Consider the following 26,366-nt stretch of genomic DNA (forward strand, 5'->3'; position numbering starts at 1 on the left):
ACTCTTCTTTTGAATTATCCCTGTGTTTCCAGAAACAGGAGGACAGCTCTCAATAGTGCCTTATGTCTGGATTTCGTGTTCTGATTATTTGTCACACAACTATTATGCGTGACCGCTTGATTTTTGTGTTTTATTGTGTTTTTACATTTTTTACTCTGCCTTGATGCGCACGCACAAATCCTGTCTGTTAACAAAAATAAATACACAGAAAAGAAATAATATATCGCTTGAAGAAATGTAAAGAAAAGGAAAATATGGCTAATTCACTTTGCGAAATCAATAGAAACTGTGATGCAAAACAAAGTGGGATGCCTCTGACCATATGTGGGCATTTTACCGTTTGCTTGATGCTCGAAAAGAGCTGGAATGACTCATTAAGGGACGAGGAGTGGGAAGGTTCCATGGTGACGCTGCAGCGACTACGCCAGAGGGGATCCCAACCATTCGGAATGCCACACCCCTCTCAGGTGCTTATAAGCACCTGTGGTGCGACTGTGGGCACAACGACTGAGAAGAGGCTCTCAGCTGGAAGCACAGCCACCGATTTGCTTCAGACAAACTTCTTTTGAGGGAAAACACGCTAGAAACGTCCCACAATGGTTTCCGCTGGACTCCAGATGCTTGGATCTGCCCTGGGAGTCATCGGCTGGATCGGAGCCATCGTGGCCTGCGCAGTGCCCATGTGGAAGGTGACCGCTTTCATCGGGGAGAACATTGTGACGGCACAGACTGCTTACGAGGGCATCTGGATGAGTTGCATCATGCAGAGCACAGGTCAGACGCAGTGCAAGGTGTACGATTCCATGCTAGCACTGTCCCAGGACCTGCAGGCTGCCCGTGCCCTCATCATCATCGCCATCATAGCAGGCGTCGTGGGCATACTCCTGGCTACGGCAGGGGGCAAGTGCACCAACTGTGTTGAAGATGAGTCCTTAAAGGCTAAGATCGGAATCGCTTCCGGAGCCGTGTTCATCACTGCTGGAGTGCTCTGCCTCATCCCCATCTGCTGGACAGCGAACATCATCATCCGTGACTTCTACAACCCTTTGGTGCCCTCGGCACAGAAGCGGGAGATTGGGGCAGCTCTGTACATCGGCTGGGCTGCCTCCGCTCTGATGATCATCGGGGGAGCCCTGCTGTGCTGCAACTGCCCGCCCAAGGAAACCTCATACGCTGCCAAGTATTCAACAGCGAGGTCCGGCGCTCCGGGACAGAGGGTCTGAAGGTGTCACTCTCAAGTGTGACTCAAGATCAAGTGTTAAAAATTGTCTTCCCTTCAGACCTCTGAAATGGACACATAACAGCCCTGTTTACACGTTCCACGGCAACGTGTGCACTTCTCTGTTGCATTAATCCACCAAGAGACCTATGATATATCAGACTGAAATTCATTCATGTGAGCCATGCTGCCCTCATGGAGAACTGTGACAGGCTCGTTCAAAAAGTTTTTATCACCGTTTGCCTGTCTGTATTAAAGTCCATTGTTTATACTATGTAATAGCTTACTGTTGTATTGTTTTGTTCATTTATATTTCTATATTATGTATTATATTTTTATGAATAAACTAAGTTATAGCAAATTCCTTCCGTTTAATATGTTAATTTATTCATTGTCAGCAGCTGTTTGTCCAATGCAGGGTCACAGTGGTCTGGATCTTATCCCAGAAGCATAACGCACTGAGGATGGGTCACCAGTACTTTGCAGGGCAATATCACTCACACACACACAGACTCACAGACACACACATTACAGGAAGCATCTAGCGTCGTAAGATCACCTAAAAAACATATCTTTGTACTGTGGGAAGAAACAGGAGCACCGAAAGTAAACCTAAGTTAACATGGGGAGAACATGCAAACTCCACAGTTAAAATCCAACCTGAACCCACAGCCCAAAAACTGTGAGGCACAAGTGCTACTCTCTATACCATAGTGCCGTTCCTTATTTATATAATGTTAGTTAATCACAAGCCAATATCACACACACACACGTTGGCTGAAGCCGCTCGACCCGAGCGGGGTCGCGGCGAGCCAGAGCCTAACCCTGCAACACCGGACGTAGGGCTGAGGGGACACACCCAGGACAGGATGCCAGTCCATCACAAGGCACCCCAAGCGGGACTCGAACCCCAGACCCACCAGAGAGCAGGACCCTTTCAATCCGCTGCGTCACCGCGCCCCACGTTTGATATGGATTAAGTAGTAATAAAAAAATGTGAAAACATAGCCTCATCTGCACGTAATTAGTAATGTACCTGCTGCATCGCCGCACCCCCGACAGAAGCAAATATAATTTAGCATTTTCCTCTAAAGTGATGTACAATGATTATTTTTGTGATACCTTTGTCCAAAGCAATTTACAGTGCTAGGTATGCTACACTAAACTCCCTGGAATCATTACCAGATTTACAGACCAGAGCAGTGCTATACACTCATCCACACCATTAGAGCAATTCCAAATGATCAGTCCACCTGAAATACAGGATTCAAACATAAATGCAAATTCACACCTCAGGTGTTCTTGGGCATCAGCACAACCATTGAGCCACAGTGGTGTATAATTATTAACAATGAAATATAAGTTACAAAATTATGTATTGCTATATTTTTTTAAGCTAAATTCAGGACAACTTATAAAAAAATTTATTGCATCCATTTTATAGTTGATTTCATAAAAAAGAGAAAAGGAGATCCCCATACCTTGTTTTCTATATAAACGCTGGTCAAATCTATTAGTTGTAACAAGTTAAAGAAGGTCACCTCAAATAAAAACATTTGCAACACACTGGACAGTACGCAAAACATGGTTGTTTCAGCATGCACGGTCACTGTTGGTTAAAGATGAAATGTCTTTCATCACAAAAAGTACAGAATGCAGTAGAAATGGTTTGGACCAGAAAACTTCCAAGAGGACTTTACATTAAATCACCCTAGTTTATATTGAGTCGCTGTGCAAATACACATGAAATGTATCGATGTCGTACTGCCCCCTACAGTGGAAAAATTGTAAGGGATTCTGCTCTCAGTGCATCAGCGTAACATGTTCTGTTCAAACAAGATAATCAGTCTGTTGTTTACATACACATGTGAATGACACAGATTACATAGGCTTTACTATTTAATAAATGTAAACCTGTCCTAAGGTACCTTCGTTGACTGTGTGTTTGTCCCATCCTGTTATGTGCACAGCCCTTTGTGCTAATGCAAGCCTTGATTGGTCATTATTTGATTAGCTCAATCAGGTGTGCTGATGGTAGAACAGAACAAACAGAGAAAATGACTGGGGAGGGTTCTGGAATTGTGGAATCGCTGAGGTCGGGTCAGTGCAATATGACAAGAAACAATCTAGTCTGCGCACAAACGATCACTAGTTGATTTACTACGATGACTTTAGGGTTAATGTTTTTTTAAACCTATTTTGGATTTTGCCACGCACTGTGGATGTTGTGTTACAATTAATAGCATTGAGCGTGATTGGTAGATTTAAGTAACTCCTGCCCTTTCTGATCAGCAGTAATTAACAAACACACCCATTCAAAACTGCATATAATGGAAGGACCAGAGACTTTTGAGTCATAAAGCCTTTCAGACTTTTTTGTTGTCCTTGGTACATCATGGCCTCAGCAGGTCTACAGATTTTGGGAGTTATTCTGGCAGTTATTGGGTGGCTGGGTGAGATTATTATTTGTGCGCTGCCCATGTGGAAGGTGACCGCGTTCATTGGCGCGAACATCGTCACTGCTCAAACAGTCTGGGAGGGTCTGTGGATGGACTGTGTTGTGCAGAGCACAGGCCAGATGCAGTGCAAGGTGTACGACTCCATGCTGGCGCTGCCTCAGGATCTACAAGCTGCTAGGGCCCTCGTTGTGATCTCCATCTTGGTGGCACTCATCGGCGTCTTGCTGTCTGTCATCGGGGGACAGTGCACAAACTGCATCCAGGATGCTGCTGCCAAGTCTAAAGTGGCCCTTGTGTCTGGTGCGGTGTTCATCGTCGCCGGTGTGCTCTGCCTCGTGCCCGTATGCTGGTCGGCAAACACCGTCATCCGGGACTTCTACAACCCCGTGGTGGCTGGCGCTCAGAAACGGGAGCTCGGTGCCTCACTCTTCATTGGCTGGGGGGCAGCAGGTCTCATGCTGATGGGTGGGGGGCTCCTCTGCCTCCAGTGCCCCCCGAAGGAGACCCGAGGGTACCCGGTCAAGTACTCTGCTGCAAGGTCCAAGACCAGTTCGGGAGCTTATGTGTGAGGACATGCCTACCACCATGAAGTTCTAGTGAGGCCTCTTTGACCAAGATAGCTGATCAAATTTTGTTTCCTCTATAATGTTGAGCTTTAATTTGGTCTCAATTTTAAGTGTCTTTGCTAATAAAAGTTTTAAACCTATTTAGTCAGTCTTTCTCTTGATGGAAGGTATTTCTGCATCTGACAGTATAATAGAAGGGTTGAGGTGTCTTAAATGACCTGCTCAGCATAACTTAAAAGATGCTTTCTGTGAGTGGTTTGTATTCAAAACAGGTCTTTCAAATAAAATACATAAAAGCTTTAAGCTAAAAACAGTCCCATCCTTTACTGAGGGAAATAGAAACACTTGGGGCAGGGGGGGAAAGATAGACCAAGTGCAGCCTCTGGTCTTCAGTACTTTCAATACCATTCTTGCCCTGTAGGGCATGCACATGTTCCGCTCACGTTCCTGCTACCCCAATGTGTCACAAGGCCTATGAAATAGGGGCCATAGTGAAGTTTGGTTAGGCTTGTTTTGAACTTCTAATGGGAGTAAGGGTAAAATACCTATAACTGTTACAGCTTTGTGTCAGTAAGATGGTGGTGACCCATACCCTTAGAATTTGTGCTGGTTTCAATTCCACCTTCTGTGGCAGTACCCTTGAGCATGCTGCTTAACTGAATGAACCCAGTAGATAGCTCTATAAATGAGTAAATCTTATAATACTGCAACCTGATTGGGAGAAAAGCATTAGCTAAAATGTAAAGTTGTCCTGCTGTTTCCAGCTCTGTTAAGGCTACTTGGAATAAACCAACATAGCGGCGTTTCTAGGGGGATGTATGGAATTCTCTAGCTAGGCCTGTGAATTGATTTTAAAAAGTACACGCATTCCTGCGTAGCTTTACATTACTTCAGTGTCACATCTGAATGAACTCTTTGGGCTCATGGAGCTCAAGGCTTCCGGTTTCTGCTGACTGCAGGGATCCAGTTAGGCAGGTTTCTCAAGCCGGATGTAAACCCTCCCCTTAGCATGTTATCAAACAGGTTTACGTTGGTTGTGCTGTGGTGAGAGAACCAGAGAAGCGTCGGTCGGTGAAGACATCAGCAGCTGCTCACAGTGGTGAAATCAACCCCCGAAGAGGCTTCACCATGGGGCGGGTAGCAAAGGAAGTGTCCGGCCAGGTCCTCTGTTTCATGGGCTTTGTTGGGGTGTGCCTGACATGCGGAATTCCAATGTGGCGGGTGACCACGTACATCGGGGCCAACATCGTCACAGGGCAGATCATATGGGATGGCTTGTGGATGCAGTGCGTGATGCAAAGCACGGGCCAGATGCAGTGCAGCCTTCAGTCCTCCATCATGGGAATCTCTCAGGACCTACAGGCTGGTCAGGCCTTGACTGTCATCTCCCTTGTGGTGGCCTTCATCGGCTTTGCGCTGTCCTTCGTTGGCGTCAAGTGCACCAGCTGCCTGAGCCGCGATGTGTCCCAGACGAAGGTGGTCATCCTGTCGGGAATCATCTGCATCATCGCAGGAGTCCTCTGTCTGATTCCCACAGCTTGGTCTGCAGCCATAGCTGTAACAGACTATGAGAACCCTGTGGTCATTCAGTCTCAGAAGAGAGAGATAGGTGCATCTATCTTCATTGGATGGGGATCGAGCATTCTGCTGATCATTGGAGGATCTGTCCTTTGCTCATCCTGTCCACCACAAGACCCCAAATACTTCTACCAGACCTACCCTCCACAGTACACTGCCTACCCTGGATCCATATATACGGCTAGATCATATATGCCTGCAAAGACATATATGCCACCCAAGACATATTCTCCGGCAAGGCAGTATGGCCCTGCTTCAAGGCCCACTTCACCCGGACAGTATCTTTAATAAGTCAAACAAGGGAAGTAATCTGGATATTGACTTATTTTCTCTGATACTTCCTTCTTTTGGTTTGTCTTTGTGCCATAAGATCCTTTAGTCTCATGATGTACATTTTACTGTTAAGTCTTGTGAATTACATTTTTGTTGTTTTACATTGTGTCAAATAAATTTTTCTAACTTTTTTCGTGAAAATGATCCTAATATTCATGACAATTTAAATTTAGGAATAATTATAGAAAATCTGTCAATTTGAAATGTGGGAGAAATAAGACAATATGGAGACCCACCAGTCTACTCTAAGACTAGCAAAGTTCTCAAAAAGTACTGGTATTTGAAATGGTCTTCTTATAAAGTGCTGGCGACATGCTTGCCGTGTCACTGGTGTAAGATTAGCAAACTATTTTAAGATTACTGTTGACATTACTTTTTCATTGTACATATTTTAAGATAGCTGCTCATGATCTGTGTGCCAAAAAATAATTTAAATATCTGCAGTATAGTCAAAAGTAGATGATAAATTATCATCTATCTTACATTAACTATGTTTATACTGTTATTTGCACTCTGGTTTTATTTTTTTGCTTTTATGTTTTGAATAAAAGTTATGTAGTTAAGTGTCCTTTATACTTTTATGTCACTTGATGAGTTAAACAAGACTGAAAGGAACTGCTGTTTCACTGTGTTTATTTATTTCTTATATTTGAACACTTGTTTAAATTAGTTATTTCCTGATCATCCTAAAATGATCGTGAGAGAAGGGTACCGTGTAATAAACTGCATGAGCTGCAGGTGTGATGGCCAAAAATTCTAATGGAGACATAATCCTTGGTCCATACTGGTGTACAGAAGGTATTCAAACTGGCTACCTTCCTCCGATCGGTTCTGAGCTTTGTAAAAGTGCTATTCGCCATCTTTCCAAGTTCCTTTTCCTTATCTGTATAGTGTCAGGCGTGACGCAGGTTTGACTGAAACCTATTAGCATTCCAACGGCTAAACACTGAAAAATGTTGCTGAGCTGGAACTGGTTTGTGTAAATTTACCCAAGCTAATTTCTGGTTAGAATCGTTACATATTAACGCCCCTTCGAGAACTCTTACATTGACATTTATTTATTTAGCAGCCGCTTTTCTCCAAAGCAACTTCCAATGAGCTCTATGTAGTGTCATCAGCCCACACACCTTATTTACCAAGCTGACTTACACTGCTAGTTACACTACCTACACTGGGTCACTCATCAGTAGAACACACACACTCTCTCTGTCACTCACACACTATGGGGGACCTGAACAGCATGTCTTTGGACTGTGGGAGGAAACCAGAGCACCCGGAGGAAACCCACGCAGACACGGGGAGAACATGCAAACTCCACACAGACTGAGCGGGGATCGAACCCATGTTCTCTCGCACCACCAGGCGCTGTGAGACAGCAGCGTTACTCACTGAACTCTTACAGAAAAAAGATTGTAAATGATCAGACAAACAAGTAGGTTGTGACTCTTCATCGCAGTGGAAAACACCCGGTGCTGCCAGTCTGCAATACCCTGCAGGGTGCAGCAGTGTTCTTGCTGCGCATGTGGATATTAGGGCTCTTCCTAGGTTTTTTCAGATTTCCTGGATTCCATAGTTACCCGCTCCACATGTAGAAGGTGACCTTTAGGTATTTGTTAAATATTTTTTAAATACCTGATTATATAATAGTGTATTCCTATGAAAAGCAGTCTCTGTCACTCCTGTTAATATCACTGATAATTGTCTGAACCGCTTGTCCCATACGGGGCCGCGGGGAGCCGGAGCCTAACCCGACAACGCAGGGCGTAAGGCTGGAGGGGGAGGGGACACATCCAGGACGGGACGCCAGTCCATCGCAAGGCACCCCAAGCGTGACTCGAACCCCGGACCCACCGGAGAGCAGGACCCGGTCCAACCCGCTGCGCCACCGCACCCCCCTCACTGATAATTGTTAAATAAGTAAATTAATATGTTAATATTTTACAGTTTGTCAGATAAGGTGACCTCAGCAGAGTGGATGCTTGGCTGAATACACGCAATGTGAACACATAGACATAACCTTAATAAATAAGAATGCAAACTGGGGTTGGACCCTTTGAAACAAGGAACCCTGAGAAGATGATAACGCTACTTCTTTATACAAAGTCATAACGTAGAAAGCAGTCAGTGTATGCAAGAAGGCATCTTCATCATCTTGCTGAATACTATACTAATAATGTCATAATCATAATATTCCCTTCAGAGAATGAAAAAATACTTTTGTTGTATAAGCTCCAGCTTAGTTAAAAACACACCTCATAGTATCTTGGCTTTTTTTTTTTGTAGATTTGTGCTCTGAAAATACTTTTAGTGTATAAAGGAAAGATTTTACACATAGTTTTTACACAACGGTCATGCCTTTTTCTTAACCACAATGAAGCAATAATAAAGCACGCAAACAATACTAAGTACACAGGCAGATTTTGAATTAAAAATTAAATAGAAAAATTTAAAAATTAAAAATAAAAGTGGAACAACTTAAAAGCACAGGCGTCTTTTTCTCAAGTCAGTTTAACAGACTTTAATCACAGTGGTTTGTTTACACTTGTTAAAAGACTAAGAAAAGTGCAGGTGCAGGCTGAATGTAAAGGGAGTGCGGGAGCCATAAACACGACACACCCCGTTTCTCTACGCCGTGTGGTCAGCTGCAAGTACTATGGTAAACTCTGCCCGATGTTTGACCCCTGCTCTTAATATATGGACATCAGCTGTAAGACATGAGCGCTTTGGAAGGATGTAGAAACACACGATCCAGACAACGTCAATAAATGTTTCTCTTTTATACAGCTCAGGTTTCATGTCTTTCAGACGACGGATGACAGTCCGACTCATGAGTGTTTCAAAGAGCAATTTCTAAAAGATGTACCGCTTTCTCAGTATGTTTCGATGTAGGTCAAGTAAAAATGTTGCCACGTATTGTTATTTTGTTGATTAGCCAGGTCTTCTATCTACTTTTACCGCGATATAGATGTGCTGTACTTGTACAGTCTAGGTTTCATACTTTTAAGGTTCAAGGTTTAGAATCTGATAATGAATTAAGTCTTTGTTCCCAACAACCGTGGAAACAGCTGTAGTCGTATTTTTTGTAACTGTTTGGAAAATGCCGTAGGTGCGGTTTTGCCCTTTTTAACTTCCTGAAACTCAAAGTATCTGCGAAAAACTGGTTAAGCCACATGTTGGCAACCTTCTGTTTGCTTACGTTACATTTCCAGGGACGTAACCTTGTCATCATTTCTTTTACATTTCTACACCGGATAGACACACGAAGCAAAAAGACGACTGTGATCATTTTAAAAACCATCAGTTTTAGCGGTGTGCACAATTTCATTTGCGTAGTGGTCAGCAGTTTGAGAATGAGCTGAGCTCAAACACACACATGCCCAGTCTGAAACCATTTATCCCAAGCGGGGCCACAGTGAGCCAGAGCCTAACCCGGCAACACAGGGCACAAGACTGGAGGGGACACATCCAGGACAGGACACCAGTCCATCACAAGGCACCCCAAGTAGGACTCGAACCACAGACCCACCAGAGAGCAGGACCTGGCAAAACCTGTTGCGCTACCACACCACCACGCCCCTTCTTTGAGCTTTCAGAACCGCTCATCCCATACGGGGTCACGGGGAACCGGAGCCAACCCGGTAACACAGGGCGTAAGGCCGGAGGGGGAGGGGACACACCCAGAACGGGACGCCAGTCCGTCGCAAGGCACCCCAAGCAGGACTCAAACCCCAGACCCACTGGAGAGCAGGACTGTGGTCCAACCCACTGCACCACCACACCCCCTTCTGAGCTCAAACAATGAAGGACATTTATTCTATGTGATACCAGCAAAAGTGTCACAGAATTCATTTTAACAACATTAAGTGCTAAGATCCCCTGTATATGTGTCTCAGAATCATTGTGGAGGTCTAATGTGAAAAATATTGTGATTTTGATAGATCATCGTTAGAAATCAGTGCTCTAGAAGGTGAGCTGTTTTTCCTTTTCTTTTAAACAAAACATATGGTAAAGTGATTCGAGCTCAGGGAGGAGACCAAAACCTTCATCGTGGTTCAGTGAAAAGAATCCCGCAGAGCTGGTATTGAGCGCTCCGCACTTATGTTTGCTGTGCAGCTGAACACCGCCCTCTTGCAGAGTCATAAAAGCACCCGCTTGCATCAGTTCGGTAACTCCAGTGCGAAGGGAGAACTCGGAAGGGAGCAACACCCTCAGGAGCCACAGAAAGAAGTCAGCCGGAGACGCAGCCGCTTTCAGCATGCGGTCTGTCGGGATGCAGACGCTGGGGAGTAGCCTGGCACTCCTGGGATGGCTGGGGGTGATCCTCTCCTGCGGCCTCCCCATGTGGAAGGTTACAGCTTTCATCGGGACAAACATTGTGACGGCGCAGATCATCTGGGAGGGCATCTGGATGAACTGTGTGATGCAAAGCACAGGCCAGACACAGTGCAAGATGTATGATTCCACACTGGTGCTGAGCCCTGACCTGCAGGCGGCACGTGCCTTAATGATCATCGCCATCATTCTGGGCATCACGGGGCTCCTTCTGGCCTTCATTGGGGGAAAGTGCACCAACTTCGTAGCAGAGGGGCTCACCAAGGCGAAGCTCACCAGTGCCGCTGGCTTCATCCTGATTTCGACCGGCATCCTGTGCCTGGTACCCGTCTCCTGGACGGGCAGCACCATCATATCGGACTTCTACAACCCCCTTTTCACCGACGCACAGCGCAGGGAGATAGGCGCCTCTCTCTACATCGGCTGGGGTGCCACCGTCCTGCTCATCCTGGGAGGAATCCTGCTTTTAAATCTCTGTCCTCCCAAAGAGGAGAAGAGCCCCTCTGTTAAGTACCTCATTGTGAGGTCATCAAGAGCACCCAGCAAAGTGAGCTCAGTGCGCACAGGAGCCCCTTCCACCAGGCCATCCACTCCAGCAAAGACATACATATGAGTGTGGAGTATGGAGGACACCTGCTCGTTTAACAAAGGTGCTTTGTTTACTTCTTCTCAAACCCTGAGATACATGTAAGCTGCCGTGTAAGAGCAATGAGAGGCGCTACAAACGGCTTTAAGGAGGGAAATGCGCGGTTGTGTTTTAAGAAAAGCCCTTCGGCTCTTAACTTTTATTCTTGTGTGTGCCGAATTTTGAATATTTTTATTCAGACATACATTAAATTCATTGTTTAACTTGATGTAAAGAACATCAGAAATACAATCTACCTTTTTGCTGTGGTCTTTCTCACTGTTGTCACCTAGTCAGTATATAAGATTATTATGAATACGATATTACTGAGCAAGTTCTACAAACATTCTTTAAGAGAATATTAAGAAAAAAGTTAGAAGTGACCGTAATGGAAGTTATAGTCAGTGAATCAGTTGTCAATATGTTCGTAATTGTATGCGTCAATATTTGTCCTTATTGATTTTCTGTCTTCAGAAAACTTATTTACTTACTGATAATTCTAGGTTGATATGGCTTCTGTCAAAAAATACAAGAAAAAATCAAATACACAAACACAGAATAGGTACTTTGTCCATGTTGTTAAAACTCATACAAACTCATGTAATCATGTTCCAAGATTAATGTAATTTATAATCTAAAAAATACCAGGAATGTATAGGTTAACATCATGAAGGGAATCATCTGAATAAAGAGCAAAAACAGGTGTTTTCCACAGTAATTTAACCCCAATGTTAGTTTGGAGGTTTTATTTTTTTGCCTTGTGTTGTACTGCCACCTAGTAATGGATGATGGTTATTGTGAGATTCTTAGCCTTTTCAAGACCACAAACACTTTAAGAATCTGATGAAGGCTGGAAACCCCTCCTAGAAAATCTCCAGAAATCAATTCACAGAAAATATAGCACTGAATTGATTTAGGTGAAACTTGATCACCTTCACAATATAATTATGCCATAGACAGTAATAACTGACTAATATTTTTATTCTTAACTTTTATTTAGACAGTGTTACTTTTAAAGCCAACCTGCCCTTCATAGATCCCCCCTCTGAAGCCCATTCATTGACCCCAGCTTAAGAATTCCTGCACAAGAGACATCTTTTCCCCCAGAAAAGCACTAAGAACAAGATGAATATTGGGGGGGGGGATAGAAAGTAGACTGTTTCATAACAGTGAAATATATTATACTGTACATTACTACAATACATAGTACAGTATGTCATGAAAATGAACGGTGAAGAGAGATGAAACATGAAACCACAGCTATAGAAATTTGTTACAGTGCATATCCCAGATAATGACCATGTTTTGATTTTCTGTTTATATTGCTATTAGGTCTTCAGAGGTGGCAACGACAGCCATGGCTTTCCAGACCCTGGGCATAATCATGTCTATGATCGGCTTGGCTGGCACCATTCTCATCTGTGCCTTGCCCATGTGGCGCGTGACAGCCTTTGTCGGCACCAACATCGTGGTGGCACAGGTCTTCTGGGAGGGCCTGTGGATGAACTGCGTGTACGAGACCACGGGTCAGATGCAGTGCAAGATCTATGACGCCCTGCTGGACCTGTCCCCTGACCTCCAGGCGGCTCGGGGCCTGGTGGTGATTGCCATGGTGCTAGCTTGCTTGGGCTTCCTCATCTTCCTGGTGGGTGCCCAGTGCACCAAATGCCTGGCAAACCCAAGGGCCAAGGCCCGCGTGGTCTTGGCATCTGGGGTCTCCTTCCTTCTCTCAGGCCTCACTACCATCGTGCCCGTCTCCTGGACCGCCAACACCATCATTCAGGACTTCCATAATCCAATGGTTCCAGAGCCGCTCAAGAAGGAGCTGGGCGCAGCGCTCTACGTGGGCTGGGTCACTGCAGGGTTCCTGCTCTTCGGAGGGGCAGTTCTCTGCACCACCTGCCCTCCTGAGAAGGTCACCTACTCCACTCGCTACACGCTTGCTGACACCCACAACTCTGCTCAACGCAGTTATGCCATAAAAAATTACGTCTGACAGAGGGTGTCTACCTGACAGGGACACTAACTACAGCGGTATTTTCACAGGTTCTTCCGAAAACTATATTTTTGTACATTTAGATTGACTTTTGAGCCTCCTGTATGACATTAACATGAAAAATTAGAGCTCAGATATATACACTGGAGATTTGGGAGGATTAAAAGGAAAATGTTAATGCGTTACAGTGTAGACTGCGTAGCCTGCTGGAAATAAATATGCACTGTATCCTGAAATTCAGTTTTTCTTTTGTAAAAGACTTTTCTTCCTCAAAAGAGGATCCTCTGTGATACTGAGAATTTGCACAAAATAAAAATGAACCAATTATACACAAGCTTTGTAGCATTCCTTTTGCGTTAAGCAACAGTCCTCTGCCTCAAAAGAAGTGTCATGTTCTCACAGCGAATTGCCAACCACTCGCTTTTAACCTTTTCAATGAAACTGAACGTTGTGTCTTCCAGCAAATGGAAAAACATGCAGACAGTAAAAAGCACAAGCCAACGTTGCAACGAAATAAAAACTTCACAGAAAGTGATCGCGTTACGAAAGGAATTAAAAGAGAAAGCAGCGAACACCGAACGCACAGGAGTTTCTGCTCCTCTTACTGACTCATCAGGCCTGGGTCTGTGTCTGTGGGGATCTTTGTTTCCGCCTCTGTGAGTGGAAACTGAAAGGATTGTGTTCTGAAGCTGTGGTAAGACAAAGCATAGTCAAAATACTCCCCGCCCAGAGCTGGAATGTGGGAGAGCTGGTCTGCGGCTCTGCAGCAGCCATCAGATCGGATTCCCTCCCATACAGAAGCTCACTTTCGCAGAGCCATGGAGAGGAAGGTCGAGCTGGTTGCCTTCGGACTGAGCGTCGTCGGCTGGCTCTGCGCCGTCCTCACCAGGTGCCTGCCCATGTGGAGAGTGAGCGGGGACCTGGGCAACACCACGGGCACGCTGCCAGTCTACTGGGACGGAGTGTGGCTGGACTGGGAACACCACAGTGTCGGAGCTCTGCGCTGCAGCCTCTACCAGTCGCTACTAAGCCTCGGGGGGAACTTTCGCGCCTGGCAGGCAATGATAACGTCCTCCATCGGCGTCGGGGTTTTTCCACTTGTCATCTACACCATTGGATGGCTGAAATTCCCTGACCGAGTTCAGGTGAAGGTGGTCTCGGGGGCGGCATTCATTTTGTCAGGGGTCCTGCTCCTCATTCCTGTATCCTGGACCACACACGACACCACAAAGGTTCTGGAGACCCTTCCATCGCTGCGCAGAGACTGGGGAGAGGCCTTGTATGCCGGCTGGACAGCCATGTCCCTGTTGATTCTTGGAGGAGGTATCCTTTGCACCAGGTGCTCAGCAGCCAGAACGCAAGAGGTGGCAAGGCCTATTCAAGCGGACCCTTTCATCCCTATTCACAACGCTGCCTTTGGGCCAGGACATGTATTTCACTCGGTCTGAAAAGGCACTTCCTATTTATTTGTTTCCATGACAGATCTAATTTAAGATAATAAATTAAATGAGATGATGAGAGACATCCCCAGCAGTATTGTTTTCAAATACACTTCAGTTGTTCTGCTGGTTATTTCAACAGACAACCTTGACAACAATGCTGCAATAGGATGCAGTGTTATGTTATGCTATGTTATTAGTAATTCACAACTATGGGGAAACTTGCAAAACCTTTGTCATACAGGACAGAATAGGTTCTACACTGCTCCATATTTAGGATCAAGGGGAATGGCTGAATGCTGCTTAATGAAACCGACAATCTTTCCACAGCGTAAATGCATGATTGTACAGCGGTAAGTAGAGCAGCCTCTGCTCCTCCAGTAGTTTGTTTTTCTCTCTCCCAACTCAATTAATCAAACACCTTCTACACACCCAAGATGCTTCAGGCATGTTCTGTTCTGGTTTCCTCTTTGTCTACATTACCATATGGTGCTCACCCTCGTCATGCACACCAAGTTTCAAGTCTATTCCCAACTTCTTGGTCTCAGCTGATTCCAAAGTTACAGTAACACACTCAATTGGATAGACATGCCTATCAACCTATCTGAATTATTTAGGTATGAATATAAGAAACTCTCAGCATTTTTGTGCCTTCTGTTGTCATCAACACTTTTTATAAGACAGACCTAACAGGTTTAACTGTTATCCAGCTGATTTTTTCTGAGTGTTAGGGGAACATTCTGTGGGATTCACAAACACATACCAAACGTAATCATTGTTGCAGTTCTGCTCCTGAATCCACAGATGAGACAGACAGTACCATTATAAATCACAAATCCACAGAGGACATAACTATTACAGAAACAGAAAATTGTGTTGTGTGCAAATATCATGCTGCAAACATACCAATTTATTCAGATCATGCTGCAGAAAAAAAGTATTATTTAAATGTTTAATAATTTTACAGTGTTTTTGCCTGCAGTTTTAAATACATTGAGAAGTGTTTCAAATATATTTCTATATAACTCTGGAAATTATTAAATATTGGCATGTTAAGTTTATGTTAGATAAGCATTAATAGAGGCTCATATCGTTACACATCAGTTAGTTCAAAAAAGAGAACATTTGAAAGGCTTCTGATACAGCCATCTCATGGAAATCAATCACATACTTGTGAAATGTACAATCTGATGGAACCCATCAATGACACTGAAATACCTTCCATTGCTAAAGCTTACAGCAGTAAATTGGCAGCACACAACATTTATCACTCAAAATCACATCAGCTCAAATACATCTTCCATTAATATCTGAGTTGAAATAACACTTCATCCCCTTGATTCACCCATGTGTCCATCCAGAATTTCAAATTCTCAAATGAAAAAAATTGACGTTTAACTTTTCAGAAAATCTGTTATTTCTTTTAATCTGCATAACATAAAATGTCCACTCATAAAAAGAGGCCGCAATATTTTCCAATGATTCAGTTTTTTAGCCTGCATTGTTGCTGTAGTGAGTGTGGGCAGGAAGCCAATTGTATGCCCTGGGCCTACTCCAACTTCTCATCTCCCTCCTCCACATCCTTCAAACTGAGCACCTCTAAAGTCCCCTTTCCCTTTGTCTCACAACGGATCAGCTCGTCAATTTCCCGGAAGCAGCCAGGGTCTATGAGGCACACCTGCAGGGGAACAAGAGCAGGGCATGAGCATTTGACTACAAAAGTAGAGAGAAAATCATGGTACAGTTCGTGGATCCTCACCATCTCCAGCTGCTCATCAAAATCCTCACTTTCCACTACTTTCAGCAAGGGCTTCAGTTTTTCCTTCAGCCTCTTGCCCTCCTTGGCAGGTAGGATGAAGCGAAGTCTCATGTGAGCCCTCTGAATCTGCATGGTCTCTTTCAGTTGTCTGATTACTTCTAAAGCCTGCCAGGAAATGTTTCACTGTCAAACCAATAGTGCCTGACTATTATCTTTTAATAAGTAAGCCATTTTAGGAAAACTTAGCAGTATATTTGACTGTAAATAATATTCCAAGAAAATGAGAAATTTTAATACTCTTAGAGAAATATATGCAAGATAAAAATGGTAGGAAGAGGTGGGACACATACCCCTCCACACTTTCAGAAAGACTTAACTTCTCCCACAAGTGTTTGTCCCACATTTGATGTGATAGCTACTCCCACACAGTACCGCACGTTTGAAGCAATGCATAATACCACAAACCTGCTGTTTCGTGCTTTTGTTGGCTTTGACTGAGTAGTGGATGTCCTTCATGGCTCGCTCTATGAGACTGACTGTGTAGGGCCGCTTAGTCTCCGGGTTGACGCACTTCTCTGCTACGATGGTGGCTATGTCCCTGAACATCTGCTCCAGCTGAGTCTGTCGCTCCTTATCTGACACTTGCAGCTCTCCTTTTGCTAAAATCTGAGTACGTGAAGGACAGTTATTCATGTGATATTTTTCTTTGTTCACATTTCCCACACAGGCCTGGCCCCAGCCTAACACTTAGATTTTAGGTAAAGGAAACACACATTTACATTTGTTTAGCAGATGCTTTTTCTCCAAAGTGATGTACATCTCAGAAGAAAGTACAAAAAGTAGCAAAGATCTTGAGTACAAACAAGTACCAGTTTTGTAAAAAGTACAAAAATAATACATTACATCAAAAAGGAGAGAACTGGACAGAGAGATGATTCTTGAGTACAGTCAATTTGTCACATACCACCATATGGACCAGTGTACAGAGAGAAAATTAATGATGAAGCAGATGTTTTGTCTTTGGTCTGACTGAATCATGTTGTGCATGATATGGGACTGCTGTTATCTAGCCAAGGGTGCTGTCCCTTGGCACCTCTGTTCTTCATATCTCTGTTACCTGCAAGTTGTCTCAAATAAACTGTTTCAGCACTCACCACTGGTACTCTTTAAAATGTACACCCATCACTGGTGCTCTATTTTGGTAATTTTCCACTTATGAATATTCATCTACCCTCCTTTATAGCATAACACACACACAGACACACCGATAAGTTGCATTGTTTTAGGGAGCTTCTCTTTGCAGTTGCCTACCTGCATGCTGTTTGTACAGATACTTCGAAGAAATAAAGGCCTTGATATATCAAACTGTGTGTCGATTCAAACCAAATTCCACAACAGTGTATTACAATTACAGTAAAATGTGTCCATTTCAGTGTAAATAAAGATCATACAAGCTTCTGTTGCATAACAAGTTTAATTTGTTCCTGAAAATCTTTTTCTTAATGTGAATTCTCTTAAAGTCTTAACAATAAAGTACCCTGAAAAAAAACATAACACATTCTGAGCCACACAAGGGTTCAACCATTTTTCACTAAAACATGCAGAAGTCCTGCGTTATCCTTTAATACATACAAAATCTAATTAAAATGCTGTTTCAAATGTCAGAACTATTCTGGACACCTTTAAATCCAGACTTAAGGCCCGTTGCTCAAACTCGCTTATACATAACACATTTATGTTCTCCATTTTTCCGATTCCCCTTCCCATTCATCATTTGCCTTACCATTTTCCTTTTTTTCTGTTGTTCTTGGGCAGCAGAATGGTACAGCAGGCTCCCTTGCAATGGTTTCCTCCCACAATTTAAAGACATTCACTTCAGGTAAACTACACACACACACACACACACACACACACACACACACACACACACACACACACACACACTTTCTGAACCGCTTGTCCCATACGGGGTTACGGGGAACTGGAGCCTAACCTGGCAACTCAGGGCCTAAGGCTGGAGGGGGAGGGGACACACCCAGGACGGGACGCCAGTCCGTCGCAAGGCACCCCAAGTGGGACTCGAACCCTAGACCCACCGGAGAGCAGGACCCAGTCCAACGCACTGCGCCACCGTGCCCCCTTCAGGTAAACTAGTGACTCTAAATTATCTGTAATGTATGACTGTTGCAGTGATTGTTCTGCTTTAGAGTTGTAACCCATATTTTTTTCTTCTTTGTTGTAAAGCACTTTGAGAAGCTGCTTTTAAATGAACTACATAAAATAATTATTCCACATCATTTTAACCTGTTCCCCTAATGCACGGTTGCTGAAATAATACACTACCTAAGCAGACAATTCTAACAATGTAGTTACTGTAATCACTTAAAACAGTCATAACCTATTTGTGAAGTGTCATCATATGTCAATCGCAGCATCAGTCGTAACAGCCTCTTTTGAAGTATCATTTAAAATTCACAAAGAGTAAATTACATCACACTAAAGTCACTATTATTGATATTACAGAATTCTATGTGTATTGTGTACAACTTTTAAACTGATATGCAACACTTTCCTTTTCGTTTTCAACTTTTAGCATTTTTTGTAAAACTGCTATTAGATGTCATAATTATTACTGATGACAAAAAGTTATGAGACTTCTTAAATATGTTTGCAACTGGGCTAGGGATAAAAGAGACCTGCAATGTGCAGAAAAAGTCACAAAACGCATGGGAGTAAGGTGCTCGTCATGTCACAAAGGCTCATATTGTGACATCTGTGTTTTTGTAGGACATTTTTCCTAGGTGTGCAATGTGCGCATTTTAGGGCACAAATTAGATGTGCTTCTATGCCTGATTTCTCATAAAAGGTGGGTTTTTTTATAAGAGGGAAGCCTGCATTTAGGAGTAGAATTGATACACTGAGACAACAGCATACATTATAAAAAATACTCACCTGTTTACATATTTCTGTCAAGTCTTCAGTTCCAAAGGCTTTTGACAAATCTTCCTTTTTTGCCACCTGACCCTTGGATACATTTATGAAGACTGTGTTGGTCTGCAAGACTTCATCAAGATCTTTCTCTCTAAACAAGAAATGAAAAATGCATTAGTTCTTTGCGCATCTGCAAAACGTCCTCTTACACATTATATGATATATGACACACTGTATGATAAAATATATTACATTTATTCACTTAGCTGACACTTTTATCCAGCAACTTATGGTGTTAATTTACTTACAATTATTTACTCATTTATAAAGCTGTATATTTTTACTAGAACAATTAATCTAAGCAGGTGGGATTCCAATGGTTTAAATATACAGCAGCTCTAACCACTACTATGCTACCTGCTGAACCCCCTCCCCCCAACACATATAGACTATAACTTTGTTAAAGATAATTAATTATATATAAATAATAATAATAATTTAAGTCTAACTCTGCTGATCTGAGATAATATAATAAGACTATTTAAATTGATCTAAACAAGCTACTGCCGATTGTAGAGTAGGAAAACGTAGAATTTTGTTCCAGTAGTAGTAGCATAATTATCTCAATTTATTTAGGCACGTATGTACCTACTTGCTGAGTGTTAACAACAGAGAAAAATGACATATAAATCAACTTGAGTGACCACATGATACAAGACAAGTAGATAGATAGTACTCACGCTCCTGATCTCCAGCTCATTACTTTATTTTTGTAGCAGGCGATTTCAAATCTTTTCCCTCCTTTTTTCATTCTCACGACCGCCACATTCGTGAGCCGAATTTGGTTTGTTGGTGTGAATATAGACATTTTTAAAGTGTATATATAAAACTAACAAATTATTAACAAATGAAGTGCCCCAAAATCTCTACGCCACTATGGTGTCCGGCGTCGAGCGTGCAGTGTGTCACACTTTCCTTCCGGAATGCAAGCGAGCACTGCTTACAAGCGTTCCACATCCGAGTCTCTAACGATGGATGTGTTTTGTGTCACACATTGATTCCGGAGTAAAAACAAACACAGCCACAAACGTTCCACACGCGAGTTCTTACATTACAACTATCAAATCAGGTACATATTGTTGGATCATAACGTTTTTCGCCATTTAAATCAAATTCGCACACTATTGTGTGCTGTGTGTCACTCCGGTGAGAAGAGCGCACTATAAAAAACAAATGGACCTGAACTGTGTTTAGTAACATAAGATCACTCACACTGGCTGAAGTCTTCAGTGAAGACACTTGTCCCAAACAGGGTCGCGGCGAGCCGAAGCCTAACCCGACAACACAGGGCGCGTAAGGCTGGAGGGGGAAGGGACACACCCAGGACGGGACGCCAGTCCATCGCAAGGCACCCCAAGCATGACTCGAACCCCAGACCCACCAGAGAGCAGGACCCACCCAAACCCGCTGCGCCACCGCGCCCCCCGTTTTATATGGATTAAGTAAGTAATAAAAATGTGAAAACATAGCCTCAACTGCACGTAAATAATAATGTAACCTACCGATATTATTATTTTATATACTTATTTTTTCTAGAACTATGGACTGTTTTTATTGTAGCAAAATCACTACACAATCTTTATGAGACTTATGATGGCAAAGAAAAATACATTGTGCGTTCTTAAAGGAGCACTGATGATTTACGAGCGCTGGATGTGTTTTCCCATCATGCACCGCTCCCCGAGTCGACATGGCTGCGTCCGGCTGACGAGATCAGAAGTTATCTGCTCTGCCGCTGTTCATTTTTTTTTTTTTTTTTAATTGTTATTCTTTTCGTTTCATATTATTTAATAAACGATTTGGAATATTGCACGGCACCCCCGAAAATGTTTCTTCTGGTGACTTTACAGCTGCTGGCTGCAAGTTTACACGCCTTTGCGGCCGACACAGACGGTAAGTCAGTCCAGTTATCGGAGTGGGCGATCGGATGGATGGATAACACGTTTGCCAGCGGAAACCTTTCCACATAAGTTACTTTTCCATGAATTCATGCTGAACAGTTATTGTAGACAAGTATTTTCGATGGAAACGTCGTATTTTGCTGTTCACACCTTGTGACAAATTGTGACAATCTAATATGCTGCAGCATGATCTAGGAAAGCAGGCTCGCTCTCGTTCGACGTCACGACGGGTGTGCTCACGCGCTTCGCTCGTGCCACACAGGTGTGTCCGAGGAGGGCTGGAGCAGCTCAGACTACCTGCTGTGGATGTGGCAGAGCAGATGGTACGGGTACTGCGCCGGAGCGCTGCTCTTCGCTCTGTGGCTCACTGTGAACACGGCCAGGGAGAAGGTAGGACTTGGATCTGCTCGGTTCACCAAGAGCAAATGGCAGTAAACCCACGTGTTTCTTCTGTGAAGTACATTACTTTAAAATAATGTAAAATCCTCCAGTTGTTGTTTAGCTGATGGTGCCTCTGTCAGACTAAGGTGATTTGCAATGTTGGGTTATACAGAGGAAAAGTTCTTACAAAGCCACGTGATTGAAGGAACTTAATTTTCTCCTGGTAGTTTGGATTTTCAGCCAGGCTGTGTAAATAGTTCAATATTTGTATGTAACTCAGAATACTATAGTTCATTTTGCTCTTGTCTTCCACAAAGGCATGAGCTAAATGAATGTGTTCATGTCTACATCACGTCAATCAGATGTTGAAAATTTGGAAATGTGTTACAGTTAACACAAGATGTATTATGCTTATCTGCTTTCTGTAAAACTGTTTGCTTAGACGTATTTTACATTAATCAAGAAATTAAGTTGATTTATTGCCAATATTGAACATTTTCTTTTTCTGTATTTCTGATTAGAAGAACGCTGTCCAACTTGCCAACTCCACGCAACATAAAATTGTTAAAGCAAATGGATATTTGGTTGAAAAGGAGCAGAAGATATATGTGTCAGGGGTGAAGATATTTTTTGGATCACAGACTGGAACAGCCAAGGTACACAGCAGTGTTCATTGAAATTTCAGTACTGTATTAGTCCAGCTTTTATGTAATTTAAAATGATGCAGTAAGCTAAAGTCCACTATTAAGCATTGATGATGTCACCTCAACTGGTGATGAAACGTTTGGAGTCTGAATGCCAAGCTTGGCGAACATCTTAACAGCCCGAGCTACGAACACCATCAATCTTCTCTACCAATTCTAGCTAATATAAGAATAACGCTCCACAGAGTTCATTGGAAGTCACTGTGGAGATGCATATATGTAAATATAGTTTATAAATTGTGTATCATAAACCATGAAGCTTCATGGCCTTTTAAAAATTCCTTTAAGCTTTCTCTGCCCCTTTATTTTTGAAATCTTTCCATTATCTTTTGTATGTGTCTGGATGTTCTTGTTAGCATAGTTTAATTGCTTTTGGAAATATCATGTCTTCTCCAACCATGTGAAAAAGAAAGTACACTCTCTTTGAATTCTATGGTTTCATGTATCAGGGCATAATAAAATCATCTGGTCCTTAGCAGGTCTTAAATCAGGTAAATACCACCTCACATGAAGGATACATGACATATTACACCGTGTCATGGTTTAACAAAAATAAAGCCAAAATGGAGAAGCCATCTGTAGAAAACTAAGTATACCTCATGATTCAATAGCTTGTAGAACCACCTTCAGCAGCAATAACTTCAAGTAAGGGGTTTCTGTATGACTTTCACTCTCTCATATCATTCTGGAGGAATTTTGTCCCACTCTTCTTTACGATGTTGCTTAAGTTCACTGAAGTTTACAGGCATTTGTTTGTGCACAGCTCTCTTAAGGTCCCACCACAGCATTCACATTTATTCACTTAGATACTTTTGTCTAAAGCAACTTACAACAAATACTACATAGTGTTACTAGTCCACACCCTTTAGTCACTAAGGTGACTACACTACTTAGAAGAGGTTACTCCTCCATGCATCCGTGAAACACACTCATGCCATGACACTCGCACACTATGAGGGAACCTGAACAGCGTGTCTTTGGACTGTGGGGGGGAAACCCATGCAGACACAGGGAGAACATGCAAACTCCACACAGACTGAGCAGGGATTGAACCCATGTTGTCTCACACCACCCAGGTGCTGTGAGACAGCAGCACTACTGGCTGTGCCACCCCACCACCCTGTCTGCATTTCTATTGGGTTGAGGTCTGGACTTTGACTGGGCCATTGTAACACCTGGATTCTTTTCTTTTTCAGCCATTCTGTTATAAATTTGCTGGTGTGCTTGGGATCATTGGCCTGTTGCATGACCCAATTTCAGCCAAGCTTTAGCTGTGGGACAGATGGCCTCACATTTGACTCTAGAATACTTTGGTATACAGAGGAGTTCATGGTCGACTCAATGACTGCAAGGTGCCCAGGTCCTGTGGCTGCAAAACAAGGCCAAATCATCACCCCTCTATCATCGTGCTTGACAGTTGGCATGAGGTGTTTGTGTTGATATGCTCTTTGGTTTTCGCTGAACATCTCCACTTTGGTCTCGTCTGTCCAAAGGACATTGTTCCAGGAGTCTTGTGGTTTGCTCAGATGCAGCTTTGCAAATCTAAGCCGTGCTGTCATGTTCTTTGAGAGGGGAGGCTTTTTCCTGGTAGCCCTTCCAAACAAACCATACTTGTTCAGTCTTTGTCTAATTGTACTGTCATGAACTTTAACATGCTAACTGAGGCCTGTGGAGTCTGAGATGTAACTCTCAGGTTTTTTGCAATTTCTTTGAGCATTGCACGGTCTGATCTTGGGGTGAATTTGCTGGAACGTCCACTCCTGGGAAGACTGACAACTGTCTTGAATGTTTTCCACTTGTGAATAATCTTCCTCACTGTAGAATGATGGATTTTAAATAGTTTGGAAATGGCCTTATAACCCTTTCCAGATTGATGGGCAGTAACAATTGCTTCTCTAAGATCATTGCTGATGGCTTTCCTCCTTGGCATTGCGTTACCACACACCTGAATGCTTCAGATCAGCAAACTGCTGAAACTTCTGCTTTTATAGAAGTGGTTACACTTGCTGATGATCAGTTAATCAAGGGCATTTGATTAGCAGCACCTGGCTGCTACTTACCCTCTTAATTCCTATGGAAGCAGTAAGGGTGTACTTAGTTTTTCACACATGGCTTCTCCATTTTGGCTTTATTTTTGTTAAATAAATCATGACACGGTGTAATATGTCGTGTGTCATTCATCTGAGATTGTATTTACCTGATTTAGGACCTGCTAAGGGCCAGGTGATTTTTTTTTTTAATGATGTCCTGATACCTAAAACCATAGAATTCAAAGAGGGTGTACTTTCTTTTTCACATGACTGTATGTGACTATGGATAATCATTGGCTGAGCAATGGGGGGACAAAATAAATGTGGTCTCGTGGTTTAGTTTTTCATGCATTCAGACAGGTTATGTCTGGAGAAAGCAAAAACTTGTCTTCAGTCCACATTGTGTCCACAAAATAGATCAGCAGTTTTCATCTTCAAAGTACTTGTCATTCAGGTACTATCTCTCCTTTGAACTCAGCTGTTTTCTGTGGATTTGTAAACTCACAGTACTCATTATCCGATCTCTTTTATACTTTACGCATATTGGCGATTGACATTCAACTGAATGGTACTCGTGTTTAGCTGGCTATTTTAACTGCTCTTTAAGAGTTATTTCCAAGTTTTTTTATTTTTTCACTTTATATGTAGCTGTGATAATGATGATGATGGACATGCTGTCAAGTCAACCCCAATTTCTTGCAATCTTTTGAGTGTCTTGCAAGGCAGGAAGGGAAGTGGTTTGCCAGTGCCTTATTTTATGTGCCTGAAGGTGTAAACATAGAGAAAAATATCCAAATTCCGCACTCAGTGAGCAGGTCAGGAGCTGGGAGGGACTGGTTTTACCTGCTGTACCTCTGTGTCCCCCATGCAGCTGTAAGAAGAATATTTCTCAGGTTGTGATACAGAGGAAGGTTACAAATAATTCTTGGACTTATTTTTTTCTGTTTTCAGGGATTTGCCAGAAATCTGGCTGAAGATCTTCATGCCCTAGACCTTATAGCAGAGGTGATCGACTTGAAAGACTATGACCCTGAAGACAGCCTTTCCGATGAAGTGAGCTCTCCACCATATCCTGTTGTTAATATTTGCGTGCTTTTGAAGTCAGGGGTGTTGCATATGCAATTCCATTCTTCCAACTATTAAATATGAGACAAAATTTTAATGCTTTTCCAGTGGGGAAAAAAATCAGAAGAGGTTGAGCCATATCTCTTGTCTGTTCGTTTTGGCAAGTGCAATCCAGTTTAATTTTCTTCTGTGCTAAAGCAAAACAAGTGAATGTTTCCTCCCCCCCACCCATGGAAGAAGAATCAGTATTCAGTTTTCGTGTACCATGCATTGTCTTTGAGAACTGCAGATTGGTTGTGGGGAAGGTGGAAATTGGACTCCATTCAGTGGAATTTGTCACAGTATGGAGATGGAAATCTATAAAAGAGAAATGACCACAAGCAGAAGGCTGTCCTAGATTCTACCACAGAGACACACAACACATTGATCCTGGCCACCCAACTATCAGTCAGGCAGCTTGCTCCCACATCATTCACTGTGTGTCTCCCTTTATCCGTTTAGAGGCAGTACTCGGGGCAGGATGACCTTGTTCTGGTCTTTCTGTGTTATATTTATCGGCATTTCCAGTTCAGCACAGCCAGACTCTGCCCAGTTCACAAATCCCTGTCGCCCTAGACCATGCATTAGGATTTATTGTACTTGTAAAATGTGTCTGTTTAAGAAGTCCAGTTGGTTTCATGTCCTCTTTAACACCCTGATTTCTTTTGTACTGAACCCCCCTACCCACCACCCTCAGTGTACTAGTAAAGCAATTTGCGTGTTCCTGCTGGCCACATACACCGACGGGCTGCCCACAGAGAATGCTGAGTGGTTCTGCAAATGGCTGGAGGAGGCCTCTACTGACTTCCGATATGGCCAGACATACCTGAAAGGCATGAGATATGCTGTGTTTGGCCTCGGAAACTCTGTTTACACGGGACACTATAATACTGTAAGCTATGTTACATTTTTGCTCTCTCTCTTCAGCTGTGTGTGAGCTGTTTCATTC

General features: G+C 43.0%; 8 protein-coding genes across 8 annotated transcripts in view; 7 read left to right on the forward strand and 1 right to left on the reverse strand.

Annotated features, from left to right (window-relative positions):
* The first annotated feature begins 483 nt into the window (after positions 1–483).
* On the forward strand, positions 484–1,531 carry LOC108922484 (claudin-4-like). Its single transcript, XM_018732657.2, has one exon. It carries the CDS (start codon positions 597–599, stop codon positions 1,221–1,223), a length of 627 nt encoding a protein of 208 aa, XP_018588173.1. The 5' UTR covers positions 484–596; the 3' UTR covers positions 1,224–1,531.
* A 2,077-nt stretch (positions 1,532–3,608) lies between these two features.
* LOC108922364 (claudin-like protein ZF-A89) lies at positions 3,609–4,384 on the forward strand. The gene has a single exon (XM_018732463.2). It carries the CDS (start codon positions 3,615–3,617, stop codon positions 4,245–4,247), a length of 633 nt encoding a protein of 210 aa, XP_018587979.1. The 5' UTR covers positions 3,609–3,614; the 3' UTR covers positions 4,248–4,384.
* A 904-nt stretch (positions 4,385–5,288) lies between these two features.
* On the forward strand, positions 5,289–6,197 carry cldnf (claudin f). Its single transcript, XM_018732535.2, has one exon. The coding sequence runs from the start codon at positions 5,373–5,375 to the stop codon at positions 6,108–6,110; it is 738 nt and encodes a 245-aa protein (XP_018588051.1). The 5' UTR covers positions 5,289–5,372; the 3' UTR covers positions 6,111–6,197.
* Positions 6,198–10,325: 4,128 nt separating this feature from the next.
* On the forward strand, positions 10,326–11,122 carry LOC108922470 (claudin-4-like). The gene has a single exon (XM_018732625.1). It carries the CDS (start codon positions 10,411–10,413, stop codon positions 11,098–11,100), a length of 690 nt encoding a protein of 229 aa, XP_018588141.1. The 5' UTR covers positions 10,326–10,410; the 3' UTR covers positions 11,101–11,122.
* Positions 11,123–12,455: 1,333 nt separating this feature from the next.
* LOC108922471 (claudin-4-like) lies at positions 12,456–13,584 on the forward strand. Its single transcript, XM_018732626.2, has one exon. The coding sequence runs from the start codon at positions 12,470–12,472 to the stop codon at positions 13,106–13,108; it is 639 nt and encodes a 212-aa protein (XP_018588142.1). The 5' UTR covers positions 12,456–12,469; the 3' UTR covers positions 13,109–13,584.
* Positions 13,585–13,823: 239 nt separating this feature from the next.
* Positions 13,824–14,556, forward strand: LOC108922381 (claudin-4-like). The gene has a single exon (XM_018732487.1). It carries the CDS (start codon positions 13,846–13,848, stop codon positions 14,554–14,556), a length of 711 nt encoding a protein of 236 aa, XP_018588003.1. The 5' UTR covers positions 13,824–13,845.
* Positions 14,557–15,526: 970 nt separating this feature from the next.
* On the reverse strand, positions 15,527–20,245 carry sbds (SBDS ribosome maturation factor). The gene is made up of 5 exons (XM_018732534.2): positions 19,978–20,245; positions 19,259–19,388; positions 16,772–16,972; positions 16,307–16,471; positions 15,527–16,225 (listed from the first exon to the last, which is right to left on the reverse strand). The coding sequence occupies exons 1-5, from the start codon at positions 20,103–20,105 to the stop codon at positions 16,097–16,099; spliced, it is 753 nt and encodes a 250-aa protein (XP_018588050.1). The 5' UTR covers positions 20,106–20,245; the 3' UTR covers positions 15,527–16,096.
* A 641-nt stretch (positions 20,246–20,886) lies between these two features.
* tyw1 (tRNA-yW synthesizing protein 1 homolog (S. cerevisiae)) overlaps positions 20,887–26,366 on the forward strand; it is a 44,381-nt gene continuing 38,901 nt past the window's right edge. The window contains exons 1-5 of the mRNA XM_018732641.2: positions 20,887–21,190; positions 21,461–21,588; positions 22,101–22,235; positions 25,265–25,366; positions 26,115–26,309. Of these exons, the coding sequence (XP_018588157.2) occupies positions 21,124–21,190; positions 21,461–21,588; positions 22,101–22,235; positions 25,265–25,366; positions 26,115–26,309 (627 nt within the window). The 5' untranslated portion in view covers positions 20,887–21,123. The remainder of the gene's footprint in view (positions 21,191–21,460; positions 21,589–22,100; positions 22,236–25,264; positions 25,367–26,114; positions 26,310–26,366) is intronic.

The sequence above is a fragment of the Scleropages formosus genome, chromosome 10, assembly GCF_900964775.1.
Source record: "Scleropages formosus chromosome 10, fSclFor1.1, whole genome shotgun sequence".
Classification (NCBI taxonomy): Eukaryota; Metazoa; Chordata; class Actinopteri; order Osteoglossiformes; family Osteoglossidae; genus Scleropages; species Scleropages formosus.

Excerpts from the sequence above, each read along its gene's own strand:
- LOC108922381 (XM_018732487.1), top strand. The coding sequence starts at position 13,846 with ATGTGGGAGAGCTGGTCTGCGGCTCTGCAGCAGCCATCAGATCGGATT.
- LOC108922484 (XM_018732657.2), top strand. The coding sequence starts at position 597 with ATGGTTTCCGCTGGACTCCAGATGCTTGGATCTGCCCTGGGAGTCATC.
- LOC108922364 (XM_018732463.2), top strand. The coding sequence starts at position 3,615 with ATGGCCTCAGCAGGTCTACAGATTTTGGGAGTTATTCTGGCAGTTATT.
- LOC108922471 (XM_018732626.2), top strand. The coding sequence starts at position 12,470 with ATGGCTTTCCAGACCCTGGGCATAATCATGTCTATGATCGGCTTGGCT.
- sbds (XM_018732534.2), bottom strand. The coding sequence starts at position 20,105 with ATGTCTATATTCACACCAACAAACCAAATTCGGCTCACGAATGTGGCG. Across the intron at positions 19,389-19,977 it reads ATGAGCTGGAGATCAGGAGC|AGAGAAAGATCTTGATGAAG; the intron begins GTGAGTACTATC and ends TTTCTTGTTTAG. Across the intron at positions 16,226-16,306 it reads TTGATGAGCAGCTGGAGATG|GTGTGCCTCATAGACCCTGG; the intron begins GTGAGGATCCAC and ends GTTCCCCTGCAG.
- LOC108922470 (XM_018732625.1), top strand. The coding sequence starts at position 10,411 with ATGCGGTCTGTCGGGATGCAGACGCTGGGGAGTAGCCTGGCACTCCTG.
- cldnf (XM_018732535.2), top strand. The coding sequence starts at position 5,373 with ATGGGGCGGGTAGCAAAGGAAGTGTCCGGCCAGGTCCTCTGTTTCATG.